The sequence below is a fragment of the Pocillopora damicornis genome, chromosome 2, assembly GCF_964200805.1.
Source record: "Pocillopora damicornis chromosome 2, jaPocDami1.2, whole genome shotgun sequence".
NCBI lineage: Eukaryota > Metazoa > Cnidaria > Anthozoa > Scleractinia > Pocilloporidae > Pocillopora > Pocillopora damicornis.
The window spans coordinates 18,869,610-18,888,204 of NC_142671.1; the positions used below are offsets into that span (position 1 = coordinate 18,869,610).

General features: G+C 36.2%; 3 protein-coding genes and 1 long non-coding RNA gene across 4 annotated transcripts; 2 read left to right on the forward strand and 2 right to left on the reverse strand.

Annotated features, from left to right (window-relative positions):
• Positions 1–237: 237 nt before the first annotated feature.
• LOC113667463 (alpha-L-fucosidase) lies at positions 238–8,067 on the reverse strand. Its single transcript, XM_027183281.2, has 9 exons — positions 7,982–8,067; positions 6,247–6,611; positions 4,808–4,914; positions 4,602–4,732; positions 3,750–3,880; positions 2,817–2,917; positions 2,258–2,390; positions 1,757–1,927; positions 238–1,034 (listed from the first exon to the last, which is right to left on the reverse strand). Exons 2-9 carry the CDS (start codon positions 6,582–6,584, stop codon positions 791–793), a joined length of 1,356 nt encoding a protein of 451 aa, XP_027039082.2. The 5' UTR covers positions 6,585–6,611; positions 7,982–8,067; the 3' UTR covers positions 238–790.
• Positions 8,068–8,539: 472 nt separating this feature from the next.
• Positions 8,540–13,011, forward strand: LOC149050188 (uncharacterized). Its single transcript, XR_016183599.1, has 3 exons — positions 8,540–8,881; positions 11,836–11,889; positions 12,828–13,011. It is a non-coding gene; the product is annotated as an uncharacterized LOC149050188 (long non-coding RNA).
• LOC113667479 (ES1 protein homolog, mitochondrial) lies at positions 9,915–16,393 on the reverse strand. The gene is made up of 8 exons (XM_027183295.2): positions 16,266–16,393; positions 15,500–15,552; positions 14,595–14,708; positions 13,794–13,913; positions 13,348–13,440; positions 12,510–12,543; positions 12,213–12,335; positions 9,915–10,357 (listed from the first exon to the last, which is right to left on the reverse strand). Exons 1-8 carry the CDS (start codon positions 16,371–16,373, stop codon positions 10,235–10,237), a joined length of 768 nt encoding a protein of 255 aa, XP_027039096.2. The 5' UTR covers positions 16,374–16,393; the 3' UTR covers positions 9,915–10,234.
• LOC113667480 (uncharacterized) lies at positions 16,378–18,433 on the forward strand. The gene is made up of 6 exons (XM_027183297.2): positions 16,378–16,623; positions 16,764–16,843; positions 17,514–17,588; positions 17,752–17,818; positions 17,946–18,005; positions 18,299–18,433. The coding sequence occupies exons 1-6, from the start codon at positions 16,485–16,487 to the stop codon at positions 18,355–18,357; spliced, it is 480 nt and encodes a 159-aa protein (XP_027039098.2). The 5' UTR covers positions 16,378–16,484; the 3' UTR covers positions 18,358–18,433.
• Positions 18,434–18,595: the final 162 nt, after the last annotated feature.

Sequence of the window (18,595 nt, forward strand, 5' to 3'; positions counted from 1 at the left end):
TTCCAATTTTCCAACTGATCCTATCAAGAGGTCTCACCCGTTTTAGGGCGGAATGAATTGTAGCTGATATTATGTACTATGAGATAAAAGGATCGAATCTTAAAACTTTGTCTCATATTTCAACATGAAAATTCACTCCTTCTAAAAACCGAGAAGTTGAGTACAAATAGCTAGACATAGTGCGAACCTAATGCGCATCCTCCAGACGTAAAGAGTACTTCAACACCACCAGCACCATCATATTAAACTTTTTTTTAATAATTTCTTCTCTTTACCTTACAATAATCATACTTAGAACCTCGAGTAAAATTATGGCTATTGCAGAAACAGCTATCGTGAAATATTTTCAGCACGTGAACATGCGCTACAAAACTTTCGATTCTGAAATGAAACAAAAACTACTTACTAAGAGGTTTGAAAGTGAACCAAGCAATTTGTTAGCTCCTTGGCTCAATTAATTATTCCTTTACAAACTTAAGTTATTATTATTATTGTACTACAAAAAGTGATCAGTTTTACTAAGAAAAAAAAACATACAAAACTTGTTTTAAAAAAATTTTGGTAGGAGACCAAATTTCTTAGTAACTTAGGCTGATTACCTCTTTAACGACACCCATATCATCTCTTTCTTTTCATCAGTACAAAGCAAACCCATCTACCACAGGATACAAATGGCTACATTTTACAAATGTGGTTTACTTTAAGTTCAAAGTAATTAAAAAAGTGACTAGTGATTAATTATGGAACTAAGCGATTTGCTCACGTTATCATTGCTTGATGAAAGATGCATTCACTTAATGTTTTCCAATTTTAAAACCCAGGCCCATTTAGAAGGGATCTTGTTAACAGCGATGGGAGGGAAAACAATCACCATGCCACCCTTTTCACCGGCAGGCTCCCAAAGAAATTTTCCATCATAGCCTAACATTGTTACTTGAGTGTCTGCAGTGGAAACTGGAGCTCCGAGATTCAGGTGATCCGAAGAGGGCCACTCAAGAACAATGGCATACACAGTCTCATTTTTTAACGTGTACCTAGTGATTAAAAAAAAATTTATCTGTAAAAAATTGCTAAAAAGTCTCTTTTTGTCTCTTAACCCTTCAACTCCAACAAATGACCGAGACAGAATTTCTCCTTACAATATTGATATAACATCAACCAGATAAGTAATGAGAATAAAGAAAAATATCAATTTGAGGATAATTAGTTGATTCAGTACTAAATTCTCTGAACTAACATCATAAGAATTGTATGGTTGACAGTAAGGAAAATTACAAATTTGATCTGGGAGTTTAAGAGTTAACCCTTTACTCCCTAACATGAGCATCCATTTTCACCATACTCTTCTCTATACATTTCCTTTGGTACTGACAAGGAGAATTTGTTTAACAATCAAAGCTTCCTAAGGTAGGTGATCATTTCCTTTATTCTTATAAACTTAATGAATGATTCAGCACTGTTACTGAAAGGAGAAATTAGTTGCTGGTCACTCTTTGGGTCTAAGAGGTTTATGTGTTGATAAAAAAGGGGGCTGTCCTGGTGTACCGGTACACGGGGGAATTCCTATTGTTTTCATATCCATACATGGAGTTGTGACGCAGTTCGTCAATGTTTCGTTCCTTTGTGTACCGGTACACGAGGACATAACCTAAAAAAGGGACATGAACATGTTAGAGTGCAAGACCAGAAGCCCACTTGAGCATAACAACTGAGAGTTTATTTACTATCAGCATCACTCCATGTTGTCTAAGCTTACCATACATCCTTGTTAACGGTGTCATTCTGAGCTCTCCAAGGTTTGGTGCCATAAATAGCTTCACCATTTATAGACAGCCATTCTCCCATCTGAAGCAATCTCTCCTCAAAAGCAGGTATAATGCGACCATCTGCAGTTGGGCCAACATTCAACAACATGTTCCCTCCGCAACTAAAACAAAGGATGGAAAAACTTGAGAGGAAAGCTAATCCAAATTAACAATGACATAGAGCAAATTGTGAGTGAAGAATTCTAAAAGAGGGTGTTCTTCTTTTAAACAAGATAAAGAAGGCCTCTCTTCCAATGCTTCTTCTTAAACTCAAACTGTGCAATTACAGACCACACAGACTACAATTATCACATGGTTTACTAACAGTACAGAATTATGATCAGATTGTGTGGAATCTTTTTGTGCAAGTAAAAATTCTTTTTATAACTAATGCTTGACAAGTTACTGCTGTGAAATCTAAAGTGCAAAAGAACCTTGCTGTAGACCCTTACCTAACAGTTGATGCCAACTGATATAAGAGTTCATTGATGGTCAAATAGGAGCCAATGTCTACATTACGTCTGTAGCCCCAAGATCCTTTGTCCACTGTCAGTGCATTCTCCCATTTGTGGTTTTGCAATTTGCCTTTGTTAAAATAAAAATTCACCAACACAGTCAACTGTTGATTGTGTTAACCTTTTAACACAGTCATCTCTTGAATGAAATCCAAGCTACACCACTTATGATGTTTAGAAAATCGCTGAAATCAGTATCAACCCACTGTGTCAACTATAAAACCCTAATACCACAAACTGCCAAAGGACAGTGAAAATATGTAACAAATTGATTCTTACAAGTAAATTGCCATTAGAATTTCTTAAAGCTGAGTGGATACATTAATCCATGCAGGAAAACTGTAATTAAAGAAATTGGAAGAGGGCTTTAAGAAGTGGCTACAAAATAATTAATGGGTGCTAATACCAACAGGGCAAGGTGGCCACCATGCCATAAAAAAATTAAATCATATTCAGCAAACAACAGTATATTTGATAAAACAATATTACAATTAACCTGGATTGTAGCGGTCCTGACAAGTGTACACCCCACCATGATGGCAGAGACATCCATTGTCACACCATCGATCATTTGTCACAACAGTATCTTTAACAGGACTTGTAAATAGACAAGAAAAGGTCAGATGTCAGAAGACTATTCTATCATACTTTAACCCTTTAACTTCCAAGATTGGATTGTAAATTCTCCCCTCTAACTGCCACACATTTCCTTGCAAATTGTTTACAAGAATTTGGTGTTAGTTCAAGATAACAACTCCAACCTGATGCATTTGAGTATTCCCATTTCCTGTTTGATGTATAATGTGTGGACATTTTAGCAAGAACTTAAATGTTAATCACTTCTGGGAGTTTAAGGCTGCACCCTTAACACAACAAAGATCATTACATTACTATTCTTCATACATGTACCGTAGTAGCCAAAAATATGGTTTTCAAATCCCTTTTGAAACTTTTCCCTAATATTAATAAGATTTCCCCAACAAATAAATAAGAAGTGTTCCATAATCACTGTAGATGTTTCTAGCCCTCCCTTACTTCAATCCTTTCCACACTTATGAATATCCAATAAAAACTTCCCAGTAAAACATCCACATCAAGGCCTAATTCACAAAACTGTTAAGACTGAGAGAGTGAAAACAAAATTTGCCTTCTTCTCAAAGGACTAAACTGTTGAGATCAAGCCTGGAAGGAAATGATTATAAAAGCCAAATAAGAATGGTAACTTTAATTTTCCTTGGATTTCAAAAATCTCACCTTTCCATCCTAGTCCTTCAAAAAAAAGATTCCTTTCCCTACCAAATTACAGAACTGTAGCAACCATACTGCTGTTTCATTATAAATGGCTGATGCTTACAAAGGATTTCTTAATAACTAAAAGTATCACATTAGAATCGTATCTTTTGAAGTCAATTCAAAGTATCATCTTTACCTCTCATTATAAAGCCAGGCAAGAAACTTTGTGCTCTCCCAGTAAGTGTCAGGTCCACTTGAACCATCTGACCATAAATATTCAGGTTTATATGTGTTAATCAGGTCATACAACTCTGGCATCAGAATTTGCTGAAAAAAAAGAAAAAAAAAAAAAACAGGATAAGATAATTGATTCTACAACAGCTCAAGTATTGTACTGGTAATTTCTTCTACATAAACTCAACAATTTCACTCTTTTGAAATACTGCCACAAGTGAACCTCTTCACTGAATTTATTACAACTTTTGAATAAACTTGATTGATGTTTCAAGAGCCTGAAAGGAATTCATCTATAAACTATTGTGAAAAGGTTTACCCTTTGTTGTGCATATAGTAAATAACTTCTTGTTAATGCATTAACAAGAAGTTATTTACTATATTATCATCAAACTTACTTAAATGTGTTCCATAAGGCAATTTACATGTCATTATACTTCGCCCTTCATTCTTGCTTTTTTTTTTTTGCATTCTTGTTACAATTATCAGCTTGTTTCACACCTTCCTAGCTGGCTCTTCTTCAACATTCTAGTATCACTGGTACATTTGATAACGGTCTTGTAATATGAACTGAAGTTTATGTTTTGATTCTTTGTTGTGTAGTTCTTGCTTACACTCATGCTTAAGTTGGCAAGATTTTCAACAGAGTTGTTGGTAAAGGATTTTTGTTTTTAAATCAACTACAGATTTGTTTATCTGAGTGAATTCCATTAAAACCTGGTTGGCTAGTTGACCAGAATGACTTGATGTAAAAACATATTGGGTATTCAAATGTAAGAGACAGCAGGACAAAAAGGATCATGTATCAATATACCTCTACATAATCCTGTGTCTCAAAGTGGTTGGCACGATCCTTCAAATAGAGAGGATTGAACCATTCAAAGAGTGAATGATACAATCCAAATGTGATGTCTGTTCTATTTCTTATGGCTGTTGCCAGTTCCCCTGAAAATGAAAAATAAAGAGTTCTAATAATCTTTACTTCCACACACACATATTTAGCCTTTAAATTTTCCCTACCCACAAGATCCCTATGTGGACCATTGTCAACAGAGTTCCAGTTCCATGATACATTTGATCTCCAGTTTGTCCAACCTTCATGATGTTTACTGGTCAGGACTACATATCTGAGAAAAAGGTTGAACAAAATAATGTACTCTCTTGATTTACCAAACTGACTACTGAGACAAACAATTGATCTGGCAGACATTAAAGGATAATGATGATATTTTAAAAAAAACCCAATTTAGTAAATTGTTTTATATTTCAACTATAAGTGTTACACTCCACTTTTTTCATAACTTTTCATGAACCCTTTGATCCCTGAGAGTGACTAGCATCTAATTTCTCCTCACATTATCACCTGCAAACCACATGTTAAAGTCATGATGATTGTTACACAAATTCTCCTTGTCAGCACTTTAGGAAGTGTATAAAGAACAGTATGGAGAATATGCATACTGATGTTAAGGTGTAAAGGGTTAAGAGAAATCACCTTCTGCCAGCTTGGGGAAGCTATCAGCCATTTTTCACAAATGAGAACAGATACAACTATGGCTGAAAAACACATCATTTGCAGTACAGCACAGTGGGCATTGAGCACGAGCATATCACTCTATGTAGAAACTGAGTTATATGCAAATACATAGTGGGGTTTGTGATCTTTTCTTTTTCTCTTGTGACCTTGATGTATGATTCTTTTTGTATTTGTATTTTTGTATTTTTTGTTTCCTCCATTTCAACAATAGACAACCTTGTGAAAAATTATAAAGGAGAGAGAAAATGGAGAAAGGTATAATGTAGCAAGCAAATTAGATGTCCTTTACTTTATATTGAATTTTTCACACAGTAACACACAAGCAGAAATGAGAGGGAAAGAAGAATCACAGCTTAAAAAAACAGATATTTAAATAGTACATAGTCAAAAGAATACACTGATCAATGCTGAGATAAAACAAGAAAAGTGCTCTCTTAAATAGTTTGCTAATAGGCTTCTTTCATATATATATAAATGTGGGGGTAAGAATTAAAGAGGACACATCAATTCTCTGTGACTGAGTTTCGTACCTAAGCACTCATCAGACAGGTGCAAAACTCAGAGTCACAGAGAATCGATGAGTCCTATTTAATTCTTTAACTTGTATGTATATATATATATGAATGTCATTTAAAATAGCATCCAATAACTGTTGGACAGAATCTCCTAATTTTTACTCTGAAGTTGCTAGGGTTTAAGAGCTACAAGATGTACTTCTAGTGGTATAATCATGGTTCTCAGAGACAAAGGACAGTGTGAAGTTGGATGGTTTTTTTAATCTACAATATGATGATAAATAGTTGACAGTTGACACATACTCTGTGTGACTAAAGGGAGTTTTGTAATGTTAGGAGGAAGTAGTCATGCTAGTCACTCTTAGTAGTTAGAAGTATAAAACAAATCATGAATTGTCCATTCCCACCTTGCACCAGACTTTGTTAAAAGATCTGCCCAAGAGTCTGGATCAAAGAATTCTGCATGAAACATTGGGGCAAAGTCTTGATACTCAAAGTCAGGTGGATAGTTATTCTTCATGAATTCCACAAAACTTGGATCCTGGTCATGTTTCCATCTGTACCAGAACCACTCTGTTCCAAAACTTGGTACTGAGTACACTCCCCAATGCATGAATATACCAAACTTGGCCTCATCGTACCAAGGGGGAAGGGGACGGGAGTCTAGTGATTCCCATGTTGGATCATATTTACTTGCCACAAGGGTGAGGAGGGATAGGGTGAAAATGACTTGTGCGGATCTCATCTCCAAGTGACAAGAAAGTCTGCAACACTGCAACAAAACATGAATTGCAATTGAGTATTCCTAAAAATAACCCAACAATATAATTATTTGTAATTGTCATTTATTCTCCCTCATATGGGAGTAGTGTAGACACCTCTCTGCTTAAACTGTCTTCCATTACCGATAACATAATAAGCTGAGATGCTTATGCAATTTAATAAGTCACCATTAACAACATTTCTATCTTTCATTATACAAAACAAATAGCATCCCTGTTACAAGTGGTCTGTACAATAGTATATCACAGAAAATGAAAAATGCGGTAAGGACATCAGAGATACACACTACTTAATCTGTGATCTATTATGTAATAGATGCACAGTTACATAGAATCTATTTGTTAAATAATGTTTCAATCAGGTTGCATTGGTTGAGTTGTATCAAGAGAGGAGGTGACATGGATGTGCCTGGTTGCAAAACAAGAGCATTAATAGACCCTTGCCTATTTCACCATTTCCAAATGGAATCCCACTCAAGTGTCATGCAGCTTACATCTAACGTAACAGTTTTTTTTCCTTTCTATTCAGCTGTTTTATCGTTTCTTTCTCATCTCATAGCTATAAAAAAATGACAGCTTGAAAATCAAAATGTCAGGGCCCAACTTATTTAAGCACACAAGACAGACGGAAAGTTCAAAGTCTTCTTGCACATAATCAGCTTCATCTGAAATATTAGTATTCGTAAAGGACCAAATAGACAATCAGGAGCAGGGGTGTCCTTGACAAATCCTTCCTTAGTCTATCATATTACATCCCTTGCGAGGAGAAATGTACTACATTCACAAGCAGGAACAAATTTAAAAAACGAAAAACATTTTCTGCGCAATAAGCAATTACTACGCTGCAATATACTCCACAGGACGAGTGCATGTGCTAATCATGTGATTGGCAAATGAAAGAAACTTTCTAGCCCTTCCAACAGTCCCAATCATTTAGATATGTGTCCGAAGAGAGGTGTAGTTAGAAAAAGTTGTGAAAAAGCAGAGATTGGTAATTATTTTCAGATGAAACCTTTCTTTTCAAATTTTTCAAAACACTGGTTTCAATATGAGAGAAGATTCTGGGTGAAACTTGTTATAAACAACGATGCTGTCGCAGACCTCACTTCAAGTTGTTGTGTATCACTGATCGCACGCAGATCATTTCGGGATAATTCACTATTATAGTCTTTCGTATCAATGAAAACCTCATATGATCCATTTAAATCCGGGCTAAACTTCAGAATACCCCGCAACTCATTTACATGTGTCGGGAGGCTTTGAAGATCGAGGCATAACACAATAGACGCTATTCTTATTCAATGACATGTACATAAGTTGCGGGGTATTCTGAAGTTGCTCCTAAATCAGCATTACTTACCAGATTAAACTAAAAGTTATTCACAGCGTTGCAGCACTGTCTGCATGTTCAGTATACTCATGTAATGTGACACACAGTGGCCAAGCAGAGAGGGATTTCGTCTGCGCATGCGCTTATAAAATTTGTTCGGCGCGTTCGGCGTCATTCTGATATTCTCAGCGCTCTTCCTGAGTTACGAAAACGAAGACCTAAGACTCCCTACGAAAACGAAGACCTAAGACTCCCTACGAAAACGTCTCGTTTCAGCCCTAAAGTAGTCCCATTGAAGGCTCCATGAGGCTCTATTGTTGAAATATTCCGTAATAAATTACAGACGTGCCAAATTCAGAATTCAAGATTTCCGTAGGGATCTTCGTTTTCGTAATGTGCCTCATGAACATAATCTTTGTCCACAAAGTTAATACCAACCTCTTTTGAACTTGTTTTAGTAATGTGTTTTCGTTTTCGTGATGGGTCTTCGTTTTCGTAGGGGGTCTTCGTTTTCGTAATGGTCTTCGTTTTCGTAATGGTCTTCGTTTTCGTAGGGGGGGGGGGGTCTTCGTTTTCGTAACTACCGTGCTCTTCCACGGATTTTCAACTGGGCGATCGACACCTTTTTGCAATATTTTTTGGAGAGGAATGAAAGAGTATGACAAGTTTACCACCATTTCTAACTCTGTGAATACTCGTGGAGTTTGAGGATACTGATATCGATCCGGATATTTTAATAATCAAAGTGCGAACAAAACGCGAAAAAAAGGCCGAAAACTTGAAATTTGAGATTTGATTTACGGACGATCAAGATGTGCACATGAGACAACAAACCTTGAAGATTAGTCCTAAGATGTTGATGTCTTACTTCTGTGAATCACGAAGTTGTATGTGGAGACGATCGTGAGATATTCGTTACGATAATAGAAGGTAATTTAGAATTTGATCTTATTTTACCTCAACTTTGAAATAGAATCAAACTGGATGACTCTGAAGGCACAGGGGGCTGAGTGCGAGTAGGCACAGAACCGAAGAGTTCTCTTAATACCAGAAAATACTTGTCCAAACAAAGGTCTGTGGTTGACTATATTCACAATTTAGGAGACAGCGTCTGTTACACAGCTTATAACGTAAAGTTCTAGACTATTCCTGAATATTCCGGAATGTGCTCCATCGTGCCTAACCATGCAAATGTCGATTTCTTTCTGGAATAAAAATCCAGATAAAAAAAATGAAATCTTAAAGAATGATCTAGATTGACCATATCTACAAAAGTGAAGCTCGCATCAACCTGTAATCGATAAGCTGTCATTAAAGCTATCATTTGTGACTTCTACAAGAACTGGACTGGGCCACTCAGGACTACACCCAATCAGGCCTATAGACTAAGCTTGGTTGAAGGCGTACGAAGATGAGTAAAAGAGGGGCCCTCCCATTTCAAAGTGTTGTCGCTTTGCGCTCCCCTATTTCTCCTCTTTGTAAGCCTACCAAGCAGCCGCAGCTCAACGTTTGAAGAAACGGCCTCATGAGGAAACGGCTTCTAGTTTAGGACAGGACAGCCTCGGACCGGATTGGACTAGTTCAGTGGACAGGCCTAAATTCCCGCAGCTAAGTGTTGTATTGGACAGCGATCAGATATTAGCGTAAGTTCCACAAGTTCAAATCCTACTAAAGCAGATCCAAATGATGCGAAATTTAGACTGACATTGACAGGGTTAGGAGACTTTATATTTAAATCATTTTGGACAAGTTTTGGACTTGTTTCTTTATTGGGTAACACAATGGCACGTCTGTTTGTTTTACTTGTGCGTACACAACAAACCATTCCTAGAGTATAGACAACGAGTATCGGATGCGAGAAGGCTATGGGGTTTCCACTGCTAGTAATAAACTCACCTAGAAAAAAAAATCACACAAAACGTTTTCAGAATCAAAGTATACAGTCCCAAGAGGAAAACAGTTCTAGACTCAAGAAAAACAAGATTAATTTATTATCCCAGTCGGGTTGACACTTTCTGTGTTTGGCACAGTTCCAACATCGTTACCCATTACAAGATGTCCATCTCTTTAGCTACTTTATTAGAGGTATCACCTCTAAGGGTTAGTACAGGTACTTATTTTTAAGCGATCTGAACGACCCATATTGGCGCTAAGTTATGAAAAACAGTCTTTCTTATTAGCACTTAATCTCAACAGTAACTGATCTATACGAATAAATGAACGCCGTGATGAGAGCTCAGCCCGAGGAACTACCGCTCCATACATGCTGACAGTTGAGTGAAATTAAAACATCTTCACGATCGCCTCTATCATCTTGCCGATACCATCGTGTATCTCATGAACTTTTGTCTCACACATGAATGCTGGGGTTGTAACAACTTTGTTCTGTTCGTCCACATGAATTTCGTGCAAGCAGTTAAGGAAAAGCACCAACACCTTCAATCTCGGTGCAGCAAAAAATGAGGAATCTAAATATCCTTATGACTGTTGTGGTCCATTGTTTATGTAAAGTACGCTTACAAATATTTTAAATTACTTAAATCTGAGCAAATAATAATCCCTTTTTCGCCGGGTTATTTTAACTTTTTTAAACCCTTTCTGTTTGAGAATGATTAGTAAAGAACAGAGCTAGACTGTTTCAAAATAAGAACCTCATTAAAATCACGTACGTTAACACTCGTTATTATGTAGAAAGATTTATATGGAAATTTCTTAAATCAAACAGGGCATTTCTGATATCGTGATGATGGCAGACTGAAACAGTATTTACGGTGTTATTCACTGACTTCCATTGAGTCGCTCACTCTGTTCCGTGTTTCATAGTTACGTTAGTTACTCCTAGACTCTGTTCTGATGTTTGATTTTAAAGTTTATGGCTGGCGCACGTTGCCCTCTGTTTTCTCTATGATTGCCACGATAGTGACGGGTACATTCCGTTTTGAGTTACAAATTGTTACATAGGCAAATCTCGCACCCTTCCTTGTGTGATAGTCACTCGCGCATTCTGTTTTCTGTTTGACTGTTACGTACGCGTGTGACTTTTGTTTGATTGCTTCGACTGCTGTGAGATTGTTACGTTGGTTCCGCGCGCAATCTGTTTTGCGTATGATTGTTACGTTGTAACTTACGCGATCTGTTTTGTATATGATTGCTGCGTTGGTAACTCGCAAAATCTTTTTTCAGTGCGATCGTTACGTTGGTCATTACCTTTACGTTGTAAATAGCGCAATCTGTTTTCTGTGTAATTGTTGCGCTGGTAACTAGCACATTCTGTTTTCTGTGTGATTATTACTCTAGTAACTAGCACACGCTGTTTTCTGTGTGATTGTAACATTGGTAACTCGTGCATTCTGTTTTTTGTGTGATTGTTACGTTGGTAACGTGCATTCTGTTTTCTGTGTGATTATTACGCTAGTAACTAGCACATTCTGTTTCTGTGTGATTGTTACCTTTGCTCCTTGCGCATTCTACGTCTGTAACTCGCGCATTCTCTTTACCGTGTGATAGTTACTTTTGTAACTTGCACATTCTGTTTTATGTGTGATTGTTACGCTTGTTAATCGTGCATTCTGTTTCTGTGTAATTGTCTCGTAAGTAATCTGCACTCTGTTTCCTGTTTGATTGTTACGTGAGTGACTCGCGCATACTATTTTTTGATTAATTGCTTCGATTGCCGTGTTATTGTTACGTTTGTATCTAGTACATTCTTTCTTCTGTGTGATTGTTATGTAGTTAATTCGTGCACTCTGCTTCTGTTTGATTGTTACGTTAGTACAGTGTAAGTCGCGTTTTCTGTTTTCTGTTTGATCGTTTGGTGCGTAACTCGCGCATTCTGTCTTTTTATCGGATAGTTAGGTTGAGCTTATCTGTTTGATTTTTAAAAGGGAGTAACTTTCCAAAGAAACTGTGGCGCTGCGTCGGTGAGAGAGTATAACAAGGTAATTTAGTATTATCAACTGAGTTGATGACGTAAATTGGCCACCGTAAGGAGTTTGAAAGCTGACTTTTCGAGTGTTAGCCCTTCGTCAGAGCGATTGTCTGATTGTTAGTTTGATGACTCACACTCTCTGCTTAACGTTTTGTTGTCACCTGAGCGACATGCACACTTTGTCATGTGTCTGATCATTACGTTAGTAACCGAGTCTCGCACACCGTTAGGGATTTGATTGTGACATTATTGACTCGCACATTCTCTTTTTGTTGCATTGTTACACGCATCACCCTAGGATTAGAACCAAAGCAACACAATTTTAAAGGATATGTCGACATTTTTGTTTATGTGTTTTGCTCCCATCTGTTGCACAGCATCTGCAGTACCCGCATATGGCCAGCGGCCTCCATCGTCCTTGTCCTGTCCTACTGTTATCTCAACACCCGGGATGAGCTGACATTGATAAATATTCCATGTCAGATATCAATTTTAAGAGATGTAACGAACCTGCCAACTTACTTCGATCAATTTTTTTTTTATCTAAAAGGAGATTAGAATCTACAAATAGCAATGCAAAATTGTTGAAATTAATTTTAAATATAACAAAGTGTTAGGGACAAAACTAACCTTGGCTGCCAACACTGGAGAAATGCAACAAAGACTGAAATGAAACAAGATGACAACATTTTTGATATGCAATTGTTGTTTTGGTTGCTTTTCATCTTTGGCACAAAATTGTACTATTGATCTTAAGGAATGCAGGAACAAGTCAGGTTTTATTAAGGTAAAATTAGGTTAGAAATGGTGCTCTTTTGCTGTAAAATTATTTGGTTATTCGTTTTAGAACATTTCTGACATTTGGTCAAATAGAGAGAATCTTTAGTATTACATCATATAAGATATATACATTAAATTTAAAATGAAATAAATGTCATTGACCTGCAGATTGAAATGAAATAAAGCCATGATTGTCACAGGTGAGCTGCAATTTAAGCAACTGCAGAAAAGAAGCCTGAAAAAATTCTGGCCTCAACAGGATTTGAACCTGTGCCTTCCTGATACTTGTTGGGTGTTGCTACCAACTGAGCTACTGATCCAGCCACATGTTGGAAGCTATGCATACAAGGGGGTAAGTTTCTAAAGAAACTGTGGTGCTGCTTCGGTAGGAGGGTAAAACAGGGTAAATTAGTATTATCAACTGAGTTGATAATGTAAATTGGCCACCATAAAGAGTCTAATGGACAAAGGGCTAATGCTCAAAACATCAGCTTTTAGACTCTTTACGGTGGCCAATTTACATTATCAACTCAGCTGATAATACTAATTTACCCTGTTATACAGAGTTAGAGTGTAACAAGTCATAAATCTGAGACAGCCATCAGGCCACAAGAACTGACCTCTCCTACTGATGTGAGATCAGAATAGAATAAAAAATATAATGTACACAATTCAGTTGTGCTCTCACCCAATAGGTTTTTTGGCAGCATGAAAATCATTGATACATTTTGCAACTTCTTCATTAACTGTGCAACCTGCACCATCCACAGCAAAGGAACTCCTGATAAAAATACAAACACTGCATATTATCTGTTTTGTTCAAAAATAAAAATTAATTATCATTACTACTAATATAAGTTAATTATTATAAAACATCTTTCCCACCTAGGAGCTTCAGCACCCTAATAGTTAGCTTACAACTCCATACTCTCCTTATGCTTTACTAGACATTTCCTTTGGTATTGACAAGGAGAATTCATTTAACAATCAGAGCTTCTTAGGTGATTTGTTAATAAAATATTACCTTTGAATATTTGTTTTAAATAAAAAATGGAATTCATCTCATGAATCTCTTCCTCCGGATGTTGCAGTGAAAAATATGAAAAATCTATAATCATCAGTCTCTGGACTTACAAATTCTTTGCTGCTCCAAATCCTCCTGGAAAAATGACAGCATCATGGGAAGCAGCATTGAGATTGGCAAGAGGAGTGATCTTCCCTCTAGCTATTCTGGCAGACTCAACTAAAACATTCCTGAAATCAAAAATTGTCATTAAGCTATTAACCCTTTAACTCCCATTGATGATCAAGACACAATTTCCCCTTACAGTATCAATACTATATCAAGTAGACAAGTGATAGGAATAAAGAAAAATATCAACTAGGGGAATATAAGTTGATTCGATACCAAATTCTCCAAACTTACATCATAAGAATTGTATGGCAGACAGTAAGGAGAATTACTATTAAGTTCTTGGAATTGAAGGGGTTTATAAAAAGCTAACAAGTGATGCTTACTGAAACTGATCAATACAAAGCACTTTCAGTCTTAATTCCTTTTCTGGTTCCCTCACATCACCCATAATTTAGAATAATACATTGATTCTACCAAGACTGAGGAAATATCCTGAGTTTTCATTAGTTAAATTTAACTGTTCTTAGAAAGACGTCCAAACGAGAAAATTTTAACAACAAAAAGCCAAAAAGCTGGGGAAACTACATGTCAACTCGAATCAACTAACTGGTGCAAATATTAAGATTTGATACAAACTGTCAAAATAAATTTATCAAAAGCTATCTCAAGAACTAATATGTTACCATATGCCTTTTGAAAAATTTGTTTGTGAAACAATTTCTCCAACTTATTTTCTCTTCCCTTCTTTATTCAATAGTCTTCTCTTATCACAATCATGTGATAAGTTAGTAATCCGTTACCGTGTCTCATTCTCCATTACGTCTCCTTTAGCATGATTCAATACATGCATCTGTGGAACATCTGGTGCATACATGCTTACATCAGCCCCAGCTCGGCTCAGGTGGACCAGTACCCTTATGTTAAGAGAGAGAAATATTGTATTAAATCACCTGGAACAGTGCATCTACAAAAACTGGGGCCACCCAGACCACCAAACCAAGTACAGGACAGAATTGAAACAACAGAGTTTACCTCCAATTTATCCATTCCAAAAATGCCCTGACAATATTGCACCTAACCTTTATTGTTACATAATAACTATGACAACTAAACAACCCAGGGTTTTCAAGAGATTTCAAAATGGTACAAATCTATGGGTTAGATTTCATGAAAATGGTACAGGTTATAATTGCGCAGTAAGCTGGTCGGTGGTTTACAGCATAGATTGGCTTTATATATTTAATATATATTATAGCTAAAATTATTCATATTAAAAAATGGTCTAATACATAAATTATCTACAATTGGCAACAAATTGGTGACACATTGACCTTTTGGACCCCCCCCCCCCCAGTACTTTAATGTTATCTCTTTTGCCCTCAAGTAAGTTAACCTATTCATCCCCTCCCTCCCAAAAATATTGGATTGTGATTCCAGGAATTCTTACAGAAGTTACATACAGGCAACCTTGAATGGGTAAGGGAGGATTTAGATCAATGATTCATGGCATGGTGTTAATAATAACAACAGTGGTGTTATTCAATGATTCATGGCATGGTATTGACAATAAGTCAACAGTGGTGTTATGCAACACATAAATGATAAATAGAACTGTTCAAACGAGATTTTCCAGCTACTTTTGATGCAGATTATTGATCTTCAGGGAAAATTTACATTATTCTCTAATACATAGCAGAAGACTTACGCTGAAGCCTCATGAACTTCTGCACCATCAAAAACTCCATTCCCAGATAGCACCTATAAAATGCATAAAACAGTAAATTTTTTCTTGAAAGAGAGTTTGTCATCTGTGATCTATAACTGAATATATAATAAGTTGAATTATGCATATATTTTTATTGGTTCTTATTAATGATTTAGTGGAGTACAAATGCACACTCAGATGCCTCACCATCAACATTTTTCTTTTTATCGTAAAAAACAAATAGAATCCAAGTTGTGGTAAGAAAATAAATGTAGCACACAAGATCCAGCTGAGTATGTCACAAATCTAAAACTGAGCAGACATTATGCATGGTAACCCGAAATCAATTTGCAAAACAAATGGAAAGCACAAGGAATCTATTTAGTTAACTTTATTGTGAAAGCATTTATCTTTGATAGAAATGGAACCTTTGAAAAAGAAAGAAAAAAGGTGTGCAATTTATTCACTATATGATATGTAGGTACAGTTATATCAACCAATGAAATCACTGATCAGTAAAGACGCAACAATAATAAACATAGCGAATATAAGTTGATAATGTCAATCAAAAGCGATAAATATCTCACAGTTGAGTGAGTATTATAATTAAGTTTTTACTATTGGTCCAACGATATTTTATATACATATACTATTTTTTAAGAGATAAAAAAATTGCACAAAATGATTGATTTTCGTGTTTTCTTTCAGGTCCACTTAATTTACGCTGTTTATGATTCTTTCAAAATTCAAAATTCATTGTACTAACCACAGCAACTGACGCACGAGACGTTGAACCCGTGGAAAATGCACAATACGCTTGAAAAGATCGACATCTTGCTAAAGATCGCATCGCAGATAGACCATATGCAGCCATCTTGATTGAAGGATCATGCAAAATGTAACAGGCGTTGATAACAAATACCGATAAATCCTGGTTACGATTCTATGAGCCCGCCATCTCATCGCCCTCGTTAAAAAATTAAAGATGGCGGCCACTAGGGTACCGAGAGTGTTCTGTGGATCTCCACTGATTTCGCTAGCACTGAAAAACACAAATAACTTTTTAGCCCCTCTGCGTTCGTTTACAGCCGTCTTAAGCCACAGTTTCCACGTAAGCACGTCAGGTAAACGTGATGAATGCGTTCTTATTTTCGTTTTCAAGTGATGCATTGTAGCTAACGCTTAACTCTTAAATATAAGGCCACTTAGTTATGTCTCTTTGATTCATCGAATCATATTAGCTGAAAATGGTTTTTCATTGCAGATAGCAAACAGTATCACAACACCCGGAGAAAAAGGATGCTTCGCCGGTTTAAATTGAACCAGTTACAGGCGAAACTAGAGGTATGTGTATGACAGGACAAGCATGGAATTTTTTCAGTTGCACTTCTGTTGATAGTATACCGCATTATTCCTTAGTTTCGTTACATCTCGCCTGGTTTATTTTCGTTTCGTTTCGCAAAATAGAATAAGCCACTTCGGAGCAACTTCAGAATACCCCGCAACTTATTTACATGTCATTGAATAAGAATAGCGTCTATTGTGTTATGCCTCGATCTTCAAAGCCTCCCGACACATGTAAATGAGTTGCGGGGTATTCTTGACACTAAAAACAGCAGATTTTGAGAACGAGCTGATTTACCTTACCAACCTCTACAAACTTACAATATTATTTGACAATCAACCAAAGCTGCACAGAACTTCATAACAAAGAAACGCCTTAGGTGATAAAATATTTTAATGTGATCTTGAACATGAGTGATAAAATGAATGATCTTTTATAACAAAATACAAATGAAAACAAGAAGGAAAAAAAAGTAAAACTAATTTAAATATTGGAAATGTAAATTTTCAATTGCCCTCTGACTGTCCTATAAGATATTAAATATAATTAATTGAGTACTTAGGTAGTAATATTGAATCAGAACAGTTGAATAGATTTAAGTGTGATGTGATAACAATCCCACAGATGTAAACTCCATTTTTTTCAATTGTTCCTCTTTATTTTGATCAGAGGTTAGATGAAGAAGACAGGCCAACTGGCTGTTTACTTTGTCCAATGAGGGGAGATGTGGAAATTGACTACAAAGTAAGTTATTAAATAACCATTACATGGTCTGTAAGAGGCTAAAGTTTAAAATATAAATTGTCATTTTGGTCACAAATTGCAGTCAAGCTTGTGAAGTGCATGTGTGAATAGTAAGGTATTTGTTATATTCTTGTATTTATAATTTATCCTTGTGTACCCACAGAATGTCCGTTTACTGTCCCAGTTTGTTTCACCTCATACTGGTAGAATTTATGGACGCACTCTTACAGGTTAGTTTGTGTATCACCTACAAAATTAACTATTTTTGTAGCTCTAGACAGAGCTATTTTTCTAATCATAGTTTGCTTAATAGTGTTGTATACCATTTTAGTAACTGCAAAATTCTTGTCTTGGAAGGTTTGTGTCATAAAAAACAAAAAGAAATTGGAAAAAACATCAGAAGAGCTAGAGCCATGGGTAAGGAGTGAGTCCCTTATTTTAGCAGTTAATGCACTAAGATCAGTTTGCAAATACTCCATACTGTTCTCTCTATGTTTCTTAGGATAATTAAGGTAATAATCAATAGCATGTTGACCTCATGATCATTTCTTTTAATCTCATGACCTTAATGTTTTATTCAGGAGTGATACTGTTGGGAGAAATTAGATGCTCATCACTCTTGGGCATTGAAGGGTTACCTGTGACTGCTTGTTTAGAACTTTTTTCTCTGCTTTGAGCAATTCCTTATTTCTCTGTTTGATTGTTTTCAGGTTTCATGCCTGTTACCATGAAGTACCTTGAATTCCATGAGGACCCAAATTTATTCTAGCAGCAATTTAGAAACAGTTTTGGCCCTGGTTACACCTACATTACTATTTTGTAAATAAAATCAAAATTAATAGTGACCTTGGTATCTTTTTGTTGAACTCGACTCTTTTGACAAAGTATTAAGGGTATGTGGGAAACATATTGCTACATAACTATGTTTCACTAGCATCTGCTAAACCAGGTTTGACCACTCTAAAAAATAATTTTTGGGGGGTGATGAAATAATGATTAGAATGCAC